Genomic DNA, 15,958 nt, shown 5'->3' on the forward strand with positions numbered 1-15,958 from the left:
CCCAGCAGGGTCTCTAAGGTTCTAGCATCCTACGAGCCAATCAGCATGAAAAGGCGTAGTGTTTAACCAATGAGAAGGGTCTTCTAACATGCTTCCTTGCCCTTTCTTGCTGATTGGAGTCAATCAGAGTGAAAAGAGGTGAGTCAGCCACTGAGAAGACTCTTCTCAGTAGTTAACAGGCTTCTCTCATGATTTTGGGCTCCTCGGATGAAGGCATTAACAAGGATCTCATTCTCAACCCAGCAGCAAAAAAAAACCAGGAGGGGGACGGGAGGGGGTGCAGTTATGACTGTCATGAAGGGACCCTGCACTTCTGAATTTGCCACTATACTACTGGTCATAGCTCATTGGCATCCGCTTTGCATGCAGAAGGTCCCAGGTTCAATCCCTAGTATCTCCAGCTAGGTCTGAGAGAGACTCAGTGCCTGAAATTCTGGATAGCTGCTGCCAGTCAGTGTAGACAGTACTGAACTACATGGACCCATGGCATAAGGCAGCTTCAGAGGAACATGGGAAGCTACCTTATATCAAGTCAGACAATTGATCCATCTAGCTCAGTATTGTGTACACTGACTGGCAGAGGCTCTCCAGGATTTCAGACAAGATCCTGGAAATGTTATAATGTTATGTTATAGTTTATTTCTGTGTTGCCTTTCAGCCAAAAAGCCCCCAAGCAGCTCTCAAAAAATATGCACAAACACAAAACACAAGTAAAAAAAAAATTTAAGACAATGAAAACTTAACATTTTTTTAAAAAGCACCTAAAAGCCAAATACATTCATCTTCCTGACAAAGGGCAGTCCCCAGAAAGATGTCGGAAAGGGCTAGCCAGGGATTGATCCTGGGACCTTCTGCATGCAAAGCAGATGCGCTTCCACTGAGCCATGGCCCTTCCTACATGAAGCTGACCACACCTTTGGCCTAGCCGTTAGCCCACCCTCGAGCACTCCGTTCCCTCCATCCAGCTACCTTTGCTGAAAACCTCCAAGCACAATTCAAGGAAACTGCCTCCAAGTCAGAGTGACAGGAAGGAGGCCCGTGGCACAGTCTGGGAAGTGAGATCAGACACCGAAAGACAATTCAATGGCACAGCCAAGCAGGCCGTCTGCCCAAATGACCTCATTGGTGCTGCTGGATTACAAGACAGCCTTCCATTCCTCTGTGATGCAAGGCTGGCTGGATAGCCGCAGTGACAGCCCTCCACTAACTCTAGCCAGGAACTAACAGGCAGGGAATTCCTATGTGGGAGAAGTCTGGAGAGGTTTTGGGGAAAGAAAGTGCATCGGATCTTTGGAAAAGATCACTGATCCCACAACATAGGGACGTAAAACGTGAGCTTTATTTCACCATCCACATGGAAGATCAAAACGCATATAAAATAGCAACTGTCCTACAGGTACTGCCTTCTCAGGGATCTTAGAAACTGGCTTCTGAATCCTTCTTTGTCTCTTTTGACAACCTGAACAGTTGCCCGGCCACATCCGCACCATACATTTAAAGCACTGTGATACCACTTTAAACAGTCATGCCTTCACCCAAAGACTCCTGGGAAATGTCATTTGTTGAGGGTGCTGAGAGCTATAATTCCCAGAGTGGTTTAACTATCAATCCTTCTTCCTAGGAACTCTGGGAAACGTAACTCCATGAGGGGAAATGGGATCTCCAAACAGTTCTCAGCATCCTTGACAAACAACAGTCCCCAGGATCCTTTCGGGGAAGCCATGCCTTTTTGAAAAATGGACTGCCTTCAAGTCGATCCTGACTTATGGCGACCCTATGAATAGGGTGTTCATGGTAAGTGGTATTCAGAGGGGGTTTACCATTGCCTCCCTCTGAGGCTAGTCCTCCCCAGCTGGCTAGGGCCTGCTCAGCTTGCCACAGCTGCACAAGCCAGCCCCTTCCTTGTCTGCAACTGCCAGCTGGGGGGCAACTGGGCTCCTTGGGACTATGCAGCTTGCCCACGGCTGCACAGGTGGCAGGGCGTGTAACCCTGAGCCACTCACTGTGGGGGTGATCTTTAGCTGGCCTTTGACACCCAAGAGACACGAGAGGGGATTTGAACTCACAGACTCTGGACTCCCAGCCAGGCTCTCCTTCCCACTGTGCTATACCAGCTGTATCATGCCTTTTTAGAGTGGTATAATACTGCTTCAAGTGTATAGATGGGGCCTGAAAGAGACACAGCGCAATGCATATATTTACTCAGAAGACAACCCAATCTATTCACACATATGATTGTAGTCCCAGGGATTTTCGGCATGTGGTGTGATTTATGATAACATCTGATCTAGACAGAAAAGAAGTAGAGAAGAAGCATTTTGCAATGCAAAAAGAAGCAATGTAGGTTTTGCAAGATAACAAACTTGCATGAAAAACCCAGTTGAAGCAAGAGTTGTTTTCAGTCTCTTGTGCACGGAAAACACACACATAAGGATCCACAAGGATGCAACGCCCTAGGCCTTTGTTCACACACAGGTTCTTAGAATGCTGAAGGTGTCTACAAGGTACTTTGAAATAACTTCATGCCCGATGCTTTCCTGCGGTGTCAAGGAAAGAGACAGTCACAGTCTGACCCTCACATTTAAGCATGCCTTCAGTGCAGGCGAGTGAGCAAGCTGGTGAAGGAGACAGAGTGCTCCATCCCTCCTCTGCATGTAGGGATGGAAAGAAATTTGATTCAGTTTGCAATTAAAGGTGCATCAACTGCACTCACACTTTCCAAAACAACATGCGAACCAAAATATAGCTGTCCTTCAGAATTCACACAGTTCTCTAACCAGTGTTTACAAAAATGCTCATATATTATGGGAAAGTGGTCATAAAAATGAAAGTATGTGGGAAAATAACATACAAAAATGCATTAAAATAAGGAAAACAGCTTGCCAACATGTGTACATTAGTCAAAACTGCATACAAAAATGTGTTCATTAGGAGAAATCTATACTAAAACACTGATGCATTTTCACGAGGATTTTTTAAAAATAAAAATAAATAACAAAACTGCTGCAAAAATGTGGAGAACAGAATTTAAGTTTGGAAAAAATGCTAAGAGAATCGAAATTGACAGATCCTTCCTCTGCACCCAGCACAGAACCAAATAGGCTGCCAGAGGAATGAAGTGACCTCCTCTACCAGAATAATGCATCAGTTCCTCTCATGCCAGCCCACACTAGGCTAGTAAAAAAAACAAAAAAGTAGTCTGTTAATTTTTATGAGCCTGTTTGCAAGGCTGATCATAGTCCTTCATTTATTGTCTCTTTTATCACCTGCTACTTAGACAGTGAACAACAGATGTTTCCTAATGGCCCATCAGGCCAGGCTTCATCTAAGTTTTCTAGGCCCACAACTATTTTTCTAAAATGTAGGCCAGATCTGCATTATACATTTAAAGCCCTGTTATACTACTTTAAACAGTCATGGTTCCCCACCACCACCAAAAATCCTGGGGAGTGACTATAGTTTATTAAAGGTGCTGAGAGTTATTAGGAGCCCCACAGAGCGTCAATTCCCAGAGCTCCCTGGGAAGAAGAGGGATTGGTTATTAAACCATGCTAAGAATTCTGAGATGATGCCTACTACTACATAGACGTGCATTACATTTTTTTTCATGTTCAACATGCAATCGTTAAAGGTGGGGATCCCCCAACATCTCTATGCATGTCTGTCCCTGTGTGCACTGGCCCTAAATTTCCCATGTTGAGCAGGGAAGATCTGTAACAGGCTTTAGTTGCATTCACTTGAACATGAGTAGAACTCTTTGTGTGATTAAGAACATAAGAGTTTGCTGGCTCATCTAGCACAGCATCCTGTTCTCACAGTGGCCAATCAGATGCCTATGGGAAGCCTGCAAGCGGGACCTGAGTGCAAGTAATTTAAGATCAGCTGCCTCTGGTCTCCATTGCATGCGTGGAATGAAAGATGTCACGACTGGCAGCCGTGGCCCCCAAGGTTTGGAATACCCTACCCCAAGAAGTTCACTCTGCTCCCTCCCTGGTGGTTTTCGGGAGACTTCTGAAAACCATCTTGTTCCGGAGAGCCTCTGGGAGGGAGTGAAGGTAGAGCCTGAAACTGATTTTATTTTCTCCCCCTTTTTAGTTTTACCTCTTTAGTCGCTTTTAAGATCACTGTCCTAGATATCTTAACTGCATTTTATGTATTTTTTATTTATTTTAATATTTACTGTGTATAATTTTATTGTGTATGATTTTATTGTGAGCCGCCCTGAGTGCCCTATTGTAGGGTAGAAGGGCAGGATAGAAATATTTTAAATCAACAAAATAAAATAAAAAAGAGCACTGTCCCCTCCTGCTGTTTCCAGGATCTGGTATTTGGGAGCATACAGCCTCCGACTATGGTGGCAGAGAACAGCCATCATGGTTAGTAGCCATGGATAGCCTTATCCTCCATCACTGGGGACCAAAGTCCCATGGAGACCTTCCCCACTCCACATGGCAAGGCCATGAACTGAGCAAGGTGGGTTAATGTGCATGGGGGCCCTAGAGATGGGCCTTGCATGTGCACCTCTGCCCCAACTTTTAACCAGTGGGCATTCAGATGAATGCCTGAGCACGGCAAAAAGCAATCAAATAATTGCCTAAAACCCATACAAATAACCAAATTTAGATTCCTTTCAGCCGGTGACAGCCCTAAAAACTTACCTGAGGCTCAACACCTACCCGAAGAAATGAATCTGTTGAGCACTTTGATCTTAGGCAAAGAGAAGGAAGCACTTTACGTTTTTAGAAATGGATAAGGGAAAGCACTCAATAGGAGCCACCTCTACTGTTGCTACAGCTGCTGTTTTTGGACACTGATAAGCTATCTCAGGTTTGGGGAGGAGCCACAGAACTGTGACAGAGCACATGCTTTGCATGAATAAGGTCCCTAATAAAATGCATTTGTGTATGTTATTTTCACTAATTATTGCACAGATACGGGCACTTTACACTAGTATATGCATTTCTGTACACATTACTTGCCTGGAGAACTGCCCTGCAAAATTCACAGAAGTGCAGACCTCGAAGGATGGCTGTCTTTTGGTTCCCATCTTGTTTTGGAAAGTGTGAATTAGGTAAGTTTCCCTTTAAATGTGAATTCATTTCTTCCCCATTCTTTCTCCTGAGCCATTCCCAAGCCCCTTTCAGCGCTGATTAGCCTTGCAAGCTCATAATCGCATCTCTCAAACAACCAAGCTCCCTCCCAGAAAAACAGCAGCGATGTTGCCAATAATTTTGACTTCCTATTTAAGCCTGTAAAACTGTTCCCACCTAGCATCATTCCTGCCCCTGCCCAATATTGATAGATAACACCAACAATTAAAAAATAGCTCTCATTTTATAGAACTGATTTCTGATTTTCACTGTTGTATGAGAAAAGACAGGAAATGAGCAAACTTTTAAATTTGTGCCACCCTTGATGCACAAGTACAAATGTATGTATGTAAAAAGCACAAATCCCCCCCCCCGGGGAGGGGAACTGTGGCTTGTATTGATAACAACTCCATAGTGTTATCATAGTGAAATTAGGGTGGCCATGTGTCCTACTTTGAAGAGGCCAGTCCTGTATTTGAAGGACTATCTGGTCCAAGTCCAGTTTAAAGATAAAGAACCATCACAAGGGGAGAACAGGGGCCTTGAAGTTGCTCATAAACAGTTAGCACCTTTTTTCTGCTAACAGGAGATGCAATGTATTTCTATATGAATTATACTAATTATTTCTAAATTCGTATCGGTACATATAAAGTTTTTTTGTTTATGGACTGTCTTCAAGTTGATCCCGACTTATGGCGACCCTACGAATAGGGTTTTCATGGTAAGCGGTATTCAGAGGTGGTTTTACCATTGCCTCCCTCTGAGACTGAGAGGCAGTGACTGGCCCAAGGTCACCCAGTGAGCTTCATGGGTGTGTGGGGATTCGAACCCTGGTCTCCCAGGTCGTAATCCAACACCTTAACCACTACACCACACTGGCTCTCACATATAAAGTAGCACATGGAAATTAGCACACACGCTTAATCAAGGGGTGAAGTGTCTGCTTTGCATGCAAAAAGTCCCAAGTACAACCCCCAGCATCTCCAAGCAGGGCTGACAAAAGACCCTTGCATGAAACCCTGGAGAATTGCTGCCAGCCAGCGTAGATGCTATTGAGCTAGATGGACCAATGGTCTGACATGGCAGAAAGCGGCTTCCTATCTTCCTAACACATTGCTTTGTGTTGCAATGATATCTGAGACCAAGCCTTTGAAGCTTGCTGTGAAGCTTGCTCCTGCCCCCATGTTTTGTGCCCTGGTGGGTGCAAAGCAAGCAATCACAACTAGAGCCCATGGCTAGCAACACCCTTGGCAGCTGCTGCTGCCCCTGCACCCAAGGAGACAACAAAACGCTCACCCAGGACCTCATGCTCGCCACACGCATCAGACCTCCTTAGCACACACAATTTATTCCCCACCCCGTGCACTCCCTTCCATCCTCCAGTGGGCCTTACCTGCTCTGTGCAAAGACATAAGCAAGGATCCTGCCCTCTCCATGACCACTGGCCCCACATGCAGCACCAAAGGCTTCAAAGCACAAGAGCTTTCAGCACCATGCACAGACGCCTTCACAGCACCCTGGTTCATACAACAGACCCCCTTGCCGTCGTTCAATCTAGCCCAGTTCCGAAAGCAGCAGAGAGATATTTGCAACTCGGCCCCTTTGCTAGGTGGATCGCGCTGCCATGTCAGGACTGGTAATGGAGAGGGAGCTGCCCCCTTTTGTTCCTCGTGAGCCTTGAGTCCTCCTCGACTGAACTTCCCTTCCCACTTTCTCCGGCCCCTCGACAGGGAGAGGAAATCACCAGGAATTGCCTGTTTGAGTCAACTCCTGCTGGCCCATTGTCATGGGCCTGTCCCGTCTTCCTTCCTATCAACAAGGCGCTGGGAGCAGAGAGAACAAGTTTCTCTGTGTGCAGGCATCTAGGCCAAGTGGGACTTTGTTTTTCGAACATTACTTGGCTTACATTTTACACACCTTTAGGAAAATAGCTCTAAGATCACAAAGATACTGGGTCAGCCGGATGGTGTTGTGTTTTTTCCTAGGAGTGAGTGTAGCATGGTGGGCCTGGCTTTCCTCTCATCTCCCAGGCTGCTGTCAAGTCCCATTTTCATAGCTGATGCTCCTTCCCTACATCCCTTGAGGCTGGCACCTCTCTGGAAGACAGATTTGGTCCAAGGGATGCTGGTTGCAGATTAAAACAGGGTTGGGGAACCTCAGGGGCCAAATGTGGCCCTCCAAGGCCTCTTTATCTGGCCCCTAGGATTCTCCCCAGCACACACCCCTCACTGGACCTGCTTGGCACCCTCCTTGAGAGCTTTTGCCTGGGTAGAAATGTGTCCTCTTGCTTGCCTAGATGTAGGATAGCATGGGGTGAGTGAGTGTGTGTAGAAACTAGCCTACCTGTAGAAAGGTAAAAATTTGCACTAATTGCTCCGCCCACTTTTGCTTATGGCCCCACCCATCCACCACTGGCATGTGGACCCTGGAAGGTTACCCAGAAGGCAATGCAGCCCTTGGGCTGAAAAAGGTTCCCACCACTGTTATAAATGATTCAAGAGCCACTTCTTGACCATCTCAACCATTAGTCAAATCCACACATCAAGGGGGCATAAAGAGGTGTTCTGGTATCAGCTCTCATAGTTGCTTTATTTGTTGAAATAACTTCTATACTGACTTTAAACCAGAAATTACCAAGAAATTACAACATAATAATTCAGAACAATCCAATGGAACACATTAAACACCATTAGAGCACAGCGGTGCCTAGTGGCTCCATGTTAGTGGGGCAGTGGAATCCGCTCCGACTTTTAGTCCGAACTTTCAATGAGCTGTCCAAGGTGTAAAGGATTCTTTGGGGGAAGCCACATGCATTAGTTGTGCTTTAAACATATGGTGTGGAAGTGACCAGGGGGTCCTGCTTAGCAAATTGTGTCAATTTGTACCAGCTGCCCACCTCTAGGATTAACATGGTGAGGGGGTTTCAGAGTGTCAAAGAAGCTGACAGCAATGCCATCAGGAGTCTAGACCAAGAGGCTAGACTCCTAGCAGGGACAGCCAAGGTGGAATGGTCAAAGCTGAAACACCAGACTAAGATGCATCCAGACTCAGAGGAAGGTAATGGTAAACCACCACTAAATACCTCTTACCATGAAAACCCTATGAACAGAGTATCCAAAATGCAACACGAGAGAGTGCCAGAAGATGAAACTCCCAGGTTAGAAGGCACTCACCGAGCTACTGGGGAAGAACAACGGACAAGCATGAGTAGCGCTGTGACCAATGACGCAGCTGGGTCAAAGCAAAAAGGAAGCCCAGAGGTTGATGGGCACAGATGCAAGAGGAGAGTCCGGAGATGTATGACGTACAAAACAGGAACATAGAACGTGAGAAGCATGAACCAGGGAAAGTTAGAAATTGTCAAGCAAGAAATGGAACACATCAACATTACAATACTTGGTGTGAGTGAATTAAAATGGATGGGAATGGGACATTTTCAATCAGGCAGCTACAAAATATTTTGTGCAGGAAATGAGAAATTAAGAAGAAACAGGGTTGCTTTAATAGTGAGAAGTGATGTAGCAAAAGCAATTAGGAGCTACAACGCAAGGTCTGAGCGAGTGATATCAATGAGATTTAATGGGAAACCTATTAACATAACCTTAATCCAAGTATATGCTCCAACGGCAAATGCAGAAGAGAAGGAACTGGAAAGATTTTACGCAGAAGTACAAGAAGAAATTGATCACACACCAAAACAAGATGTGATGATAATCATGGGGGACTGGAATGCAAAAGCAGGGAACAGAGAAGAACTAGGAATTGTGGGGAAATGGGGCATAGGAGATAGAAATGAAGCAGGAGAAAGACTTATTTAATTCTGTGAAGCCAATAATTTGTTTCTTGCAAACACATTTTTTGAGCAACTGAAAAGAGGACTGTATACATGGACATCACCAGATGGTCAATATAGGAATCAAATTGATTATATAACTGGTAGCAGAAGATGGAGAAGTTCCATACTTTCTGTGAAAACAAGACCAGGAGCAGACTGTGGCACAGATCATGAACTGGTAATATCAAAAATCAGAATAAAGCTAAAGAAGAAGAACAAAGCAATCATAATGCCAAAATACAATTTAAATAACATCCCAGAAGAATATAAAGATCAAATAAGGATAGGTTTGAGGCTTTCAACTTAGTTGACAGAGAACCAGAAGAACTATGGAGTGAAGTCAGAGACATTATCAGGGAAGAATGCAAAAAGACGATACCTCTAGTTAAAAAGAGAGAAAGACCTCAATAGATGACTGATGAAACTCCTAAAATGGTTAAAGAGAGAAGGAAAGCAAAAGCAAAAGGCGATAGAAAAATGGTTAGAACCCTAAATACAACAATACAGTGACTAGTATGTAGGGACAAAGAGAACTATTACAATAGTTATTGTATAGAAATAGAAAAGGACAACAAAAAGGATAGGACAAGAGCCCTATTCCAAAAGATTAGATAAATGAAAGGGAAATTTAGGGATGTTGAATAATCAACAGCAGAACACACTGACTGACCGAGATAAAATAAAAGAAAGATGGAAGCAATATACTGAAGAACTCTCTAAAAGAGATACAAGGATGTCAGATTCATTCATGGAGGAACTGTATGTTGAAGAACCAGAAGTTTGTGAGGTGGAAGCTGCCCTTAAAATACTTGGAAGAAACAAATCACCAGGAACAGATGGCATACCAACAGAGTTGCTACAAGTTACTGAGACTGAATCTGTCCAAAATTTGAAAAAAAATTGTCAAGAAATATGGGAAACTAAACAATGGCCCACAGACTGGAAGTGTTCAATATACATTCCAATTCCAAAAAAAGGGGATCCCAAGGAATGCAGCAATTATCAAACTATTGCCTTAATATCCCATGCAAGTAAAGTAATGCTCAAGATTCTACAACAAAGGCTCTTACCATACATGGTGCGAGAAATGCCAGATGTCCAAGCTGGATTAGAAAGGGAAGAGGTACCAGAGATCATATTACAAACATACATTGGATAATGGAACTGACCAAGGAATTTCAGAAGAAAATCACCCTGCGTTTTACAGATTACAGCAAAGCCTTTGATTGTGTAGATCACAAAAAACTATGGAATGCTTTAAAAGAAATCTGATTGTTCTGATGCTCAACCAATACTCTGGACAAGAGGCTACTGTAAGGACAGAATATGGAGAAACCGATTGGTTCCCCATTGGGAAGGGGGTGAGACAGGGGTATATTTTATCACCCTATTTGTTTAATTTGTATGCAGAACATATCATACGGAAAGCGGGATTGGACCAAGATGAAGGAGGTGTGAAAATTGGAGTGAGAAATATCAATAATTTAAGATATGCAGACAATACCATACTACTAGCAGAAACCAGTAATGATTTGAAACGAATGCTGATGAAAGTTAAAGAAGAAAGCACAAAATCAGGACTACAGCTGAACATCAGGAAGACTAAAGTGACAACAGAAGATTTATGTAACTTTAAAGCTGATAATGAGGAGATTGAACTTGTCGAGGATTATCGATACCTTGGCACAGTCATTAACCAAAATGGAGACAATAGTCAAAAAATCTGAAGAAGGCTAGGACTGGGGAGGGCAGCTATGAAAGAACTAGAAAAGGTCCTCAAATGCAAAGATGGATCACTGAACACTAAAGTCAGGATCATTCAGACCATGGTATTCCCAATCTCTATCTATGGATGTGAAAGTTGGACAGTGAAAAAATAAGAGGACAAGAGAAAAATCAACACCACTATAACAGTCATGGCTTCCCACCACCCCTCAAAAAATTCTGGGAACTGTAGTTTGATAAGGATGCTAACCTCACAGAGCTACAGTTCCCAAGACTCTCCACAACAGTTAAACTAGGTCCCAGGCTATGGTCTGAAGGCAAATGAGGCAGCCAGCACCCTGCTGAAGCTAAGCAGGGTCACATCTGGTCACTGCCTGGATGGGAGACCGCTTGGGAACCATATGTAAGCTGCCTCGGGTTTCTATGATGAAAAGAAAGGTAATAAATAAATAAACAAACTGGTATAGTAGTGCTTTAAAAGTAGGGTGTGGATGTGACCTTGAAAGGACAGGGTAGAATATGATGGAAAAGTCCCGTTCTTTGGCCGAGACCTTGGAGAGCTGCTGCCACTTCAGAATTGACCAGGGATAGGAAACCTGTGGCACTCCAGATATTGTTGGACTCCAACCTCATCAGCCTGAGGCAGGGTGGTCCAATGGTTAAGGAAGATGAGGTTGTAATCCAACAGCATCTGGAGGGTCGCACAGTCCACGTCCCCCTGGATTAAGCAATACTGGTCCAAATGGACTGATGATTTCCCCTGGTATAAGGCAGCTTTCTTCACTCAAAATAAATTGAAAGTTAGAAGCACTAGCAGCAAGACCCTGCTGCTTTGCAAGAACTGAGAGGGATTCAGGCTATCAGCCGATCCTACGACCAGGCTCTTCCTTGCTAGATTCTGGCTGCCCAGGGGCTGCAGGTTGTTATGCTCCATGTTTGTGTGACTCGATCGCTCAGATTCCTTTCTTGCAATGACATTTAGCCCATTTCAGAAAGAGCCCAACCGGAGTAAAGCCAGTCGCCTCATGGCTGCATAGTAATTGTGCCATCCCATCCCCAGGGCTCTTTATTTGAAAGAAAGTATGTTTATCGCCATCATCCCTCCACTGTAGAGATGAGTTTTGATAGAACAAGAAATATGTGCTCTAGGCTGCAGATACACAACGAAGCAGCAGGAAGGCAAATGGGCAACAATCATCAATGTTACATGGCTGTTCAAACATAGAGACATTGCTTTCTCTCTCCCCCTCCCCTCCCCCTCCATCACTTCCCTTTCCTGTGAAAGCCCTGCCTCTAGACCACTGGAAGTTCTGCTTACTGCTACCCCCACCCTCTACTTCCAAGATTTCAACAGGAATTGCTCACAAGGCTAGCTTTACAACCATGAGAACTAGAAACCTGTTTGTTTGGTTTTTTAAAAAAGAATAAAAGAGATGTTCCAGGCACTGAAACTTGCACCCAGGGCGAAATTTTGCACTTAACTATTGCAAAATATATGCAGTTCTCCTTACTAGGGCTGAGCTGGAAGATTTCAACTGAGAACTCAAAACCGGGTGGGGAGCAGAAATAGGGACTGGTTTCAGGGAACTTACCACCCCCTTGCAAATAAGCCCATAAAAGTTAGTAGCCTGCAAAAAAAACCAAACAATAATCTAGACTGCCAAGAGACTAGTAGCATGCTAGCTGCAGATGAAAGGTTCTCCTTCTGTTAAAACTTAACACACATAGTAAGTGGGCAAAGAGAGGAGTAGAGTAGCCAGATGCAAAAGATGACAGGGCTCTTGCACCTTTAATAGTTGCATTGAAGATGGAAATTCAGCAGGTGTAGCCTTCATAACAAGCTACACCAACAGACTGAATTTTTTATTTATTCATTACATTTCTATCCCACCTTTCCTCCAGGGAGCTCAAGGTGGTGCCCTCTCCCCCTTTAGGTGATTGGCCCAAGGTCACCCAGTGTGTTTTATGGCTGAGTGGGGGACTTGAACTCCCCGTCCGTGGAATGTGCTCCCCTGCGAGGTCCACCTGGCACCTTTGTTTACATATTTTCAGCACCAGGTAAAGGCTTACCTTCTACCCTAGGTTTTTGATACGCTAAGTTGATCCTGTCTATTGGTGTACCGCCAAAGCTTCTGTGGCAATTATGTGGGTTGAGTTGTTGTTTTAATGGTATATATGTGTTTTTAACAGTGTTAAGTCACTTAGAGTCCTTCAGGTAACAAAGCTAACAACTCTAGTCCCCCAGGCAGTGGAGGCTGGTCCATTAGGGGAAATGGGGCTCTGCCCCTCCAACCTCAGTCTGCCCTCAGCCAGCCCCCACCTGCCCACCTTCTTACACCCAGTCCAGGGCGTGACACTGACTGTCAGCATCCTCTACCTTCTTAGCCTAAGTGTTGCTCTTGTAGACCTTCTTAGCAGGGAGGAGGATGGGGCAAAACTAGAACGAGCATTTTTGTCCACACAGGTATGCAGACTTGCTGAATGTAATGCGTGAACAGGTTATGTTATGACACAGCATCGTTCCAAGGGGTTGTGAGGTGGTGGCAAAACCAAATTTCCAAAAGAAAAAGGCACTTTTGGGGAAGGGCCATAGCTTGGTGGTAGAGCATCGGCTTGACATGGTGAGGGCCCCAGGTTCAATCCCTGTCATCTCCAGGTAGGTATGTATGTATGTATAGACCTCTTACTATCTAAAAGATCTCAAAGCGGTTTTACAATAGAATACACAAGGTACAATAAAACATATCAAATTAATTTTCAAAGCAAAATACATAAACAATATCCATATACATTATTATTATTATTATTATTATTAAGCAAAACAACAAGCATGAGTCAACTCACAGGAGGATACCTCTAGCAATATACTACAGCCCAGATGCTCCATAAGGTAAAACAGGACCAGAGACAACACAGTATATCTTTGCTGGTTCCAGGCACTCCATCTCCCCATCCGCATTTGTGCAAAACCATGAGGACCCCATGGAGATAGGGGATGACCAACCAACCATGTTGTTCTTAGGGCTTGGAGAGATTCCCTATCTGAAACCTTGGAGAGCTGCTGCCAGTCAGTGTGGGCAATACTGAGCTAGATAGATCAGTGGGTATAAGACAGCTTCCCATGTTCCACTGTTACTGCTACTCAATATTCTCCCCTTCTCAAACCTTGCAAACAATCCGCTTGGCAAAAACAGCTGAAATGCTCTACCCAATTTGCCACCTATGAATGGGGTGGTAAATTGGAAGGGGTAGCAATTTGGAGGGGGTGGCAGGGAGGGCATTTTTGCTGAGTCCTATAGCTTGGGGGGGGGATTAAAATTTCTTGGCACCGGAAATCAACTTTTAGAAGCCAGCATGCATACAGAGATTATCAAAATTCTTAGGCATCAGCACCAAAAAAAAATCCAGCTTTGACTGCTGCCTACCGTTTTGTGCCAAGAAAGTCCCTTGGAAATTGAAACTGAAATGAAATAGCTCTCTTAAAACCTCCAGTCGTAGATGAAATGGGTCTTTGGGTGTTTCATTCCATACTTCTTCTTTTTGCCCTGATGAAATAGTTCTGATGAGATACACTTTTGCACAGTCAAAACTACTGATCACCACAGGCTCTCTCCTCCTTACCGCCCAGTGACCTTGTGAACCACCCCCATCACCTACACTGCAGCAGGTGGGGTATAAAAAATAGAAATGGACTGCCTTCAAGTTGATCTTGACTTATGGTGATCCTATGAATAGGGTTTTCATGGTGAGCGGCACTCAGAGGGGGTTTACCATTGCCTCCCTCTGAGGCTGAGAGGCAGTGACTGGCCCAAGGTCACCCAGTGAGCTTCATGGCTGTGTCGGGATTTGAACCCTGGTCTCCCAGGTCGTCATCCAGCATCTTAACCGCTACACCACACTGGCTCTCAGGTGGGGTAAAGCTTAGCTTATACCTTCTCTTCCTCAGCCAATCAGCTTGGGCCTTGCTGACTATCAGCCTGCCTCTTCCACATTGCAATTGCTGCCTCTGCTGGCTAATTAGTAAGCGAAAAGCAATCACCTGGGTGCCATGGCAACCACTTGCCATTCTTTTCAATGCCTGTTTGTCTAATGAGTTGGTTTTCAAGAGGGCTTTTTTTAACGCTTCAGACACCTGTCTCTCTGAATAAATTGGGAAGAGGTAGGCAGGTAGCTTCATGAACACAGAAAGCTGCTTTATGTGGAGTCAGACCCAACAGTCCATCCAGCTCAATACTGTTTACATCGACTAGCAGCAGCTTTCCAGGGTTTCCAGCAGGGGATCTCTCCCAGTCCTATTTGGAGATGCTGGGGCTTGAACCTGGGACCTTCTACATGCGAGGCAGATGATCTACTGTTGAGCAACGGCCCTCCAGGAATGATGGGAGCTTATAGACCAACAACTCCAGGAGGTATGAACATCTACAGACATCAACACTACTTCTTGAATGCATGCAAAAAAATATGCACATCGTTGCTCTTTGTTATTGCTAATGTGATGTCTTTTTATGGAACAAAATATAAATAAATAAACTTGTTAAAAAACTGCTTCTTGAATGATCACTGCCTAATGGGATAGGGGTGGGGGAGGAGTGCAGCTCTGGGACTTTTTTCAGAGGAGCAATGATGTCACCTGCCAGATGACATCACTAAGAGACACCGCAGGGGGAAAGAGAACTTGTTAAAAATAAATAAATAGTAATTACTTTATATGAGAGCCAGTGTGGTGTAGTGGTTAAGATGCTGGACTACCTGGGAGACCTGGGTTCGAATCCCCACACAGCCATGAAGCTCACTGGGTGGCCTTGGGCCAGTCACTGCCTCTCAGCCTCAGAGGGAGGCAATGGTGAACCCCCTCTGGATACCGCTTACCATGAAAACCCTATTCATAGGGTCGCCATAAGTTGGAAATGACTTGAAGGCAGTCTATTTCCATTTTCAATTATTTATTTGTATAAATAATGATAAAATAAATAAAGCACACACTGCACTTAGAGCAAATTCTTACACTAAGGAGAAGTGGGAGGAATAAGAAGAGCCCTACTAGATCAGGCCAGTGGCACATCTAGCCCAACGTCCTGTTCTCACAGTGGCCAACCAGATGCCTCTCTCGGTAAGCCCACAAACAGGACCTGGGCACGGATGCATTGACTTGCCTAGTGACAAGTACTAGAACCAAGCGGAAGCATTCAAACTCACGCAAACTCCACAAAGGCAAGAGACATATGAAAAAGGTAGGCCTGTAACATTGGGGTGGGGGGGTGGGGGGTATTGGAATGGTCCTACTTGGACAAAAATGTACAACCAGAGG

The 15,958-nt window shown here is 44.6% G+C and overlaps 1 protein-coding gene across 4 annotated transcripts in view; it reads right to left on the reverse strand.

Annotated features, from left to right (window-relative positions):
* NHSL2 (NHS like 2) overlaps positions 1-15,958 on the reverse strand; it is a 100,145-nt gene that overhangs the window by 61,139 nt on the left and 23,048 nt on the right. For 3 of the 4 annotated variants that reach the window (XM_061598232.1, XM_061598233.1, XM_061598229.1), the window contains exon 1: positions 6,484-6,728. The exons of the other annotated variant lie outside the window; for it this stretch is intronic. In XM_061598232.1, the coding sequence (XP_061454216.1) occupies positions 6,484-6,616 (133 nt within the window). In that variant the 5' untranslated portion in view covers positions 6,617-6,728. Of the gene's footprint in view, positions 1-6,483; positions 6,729-15,958 lie in introns of those variants that run through there. 4 annotated transcript variants of the gene reach the window in all.

The sequence above is a fragment of the Rhineura floridana genome, chromosome 16 (genome assembly GCF_030035675.1).
Source record: "Rhineura floridana isolate rRhiFlo1 chromosome 16, rRhiFlo1.hap2, whole genome shotgun sequence".
NCBI lineage: Eukaryota > Metazoa > Chordata > Lepidosauria > Squamata > Rhineuridae > Rhineura > Rhineura floridana.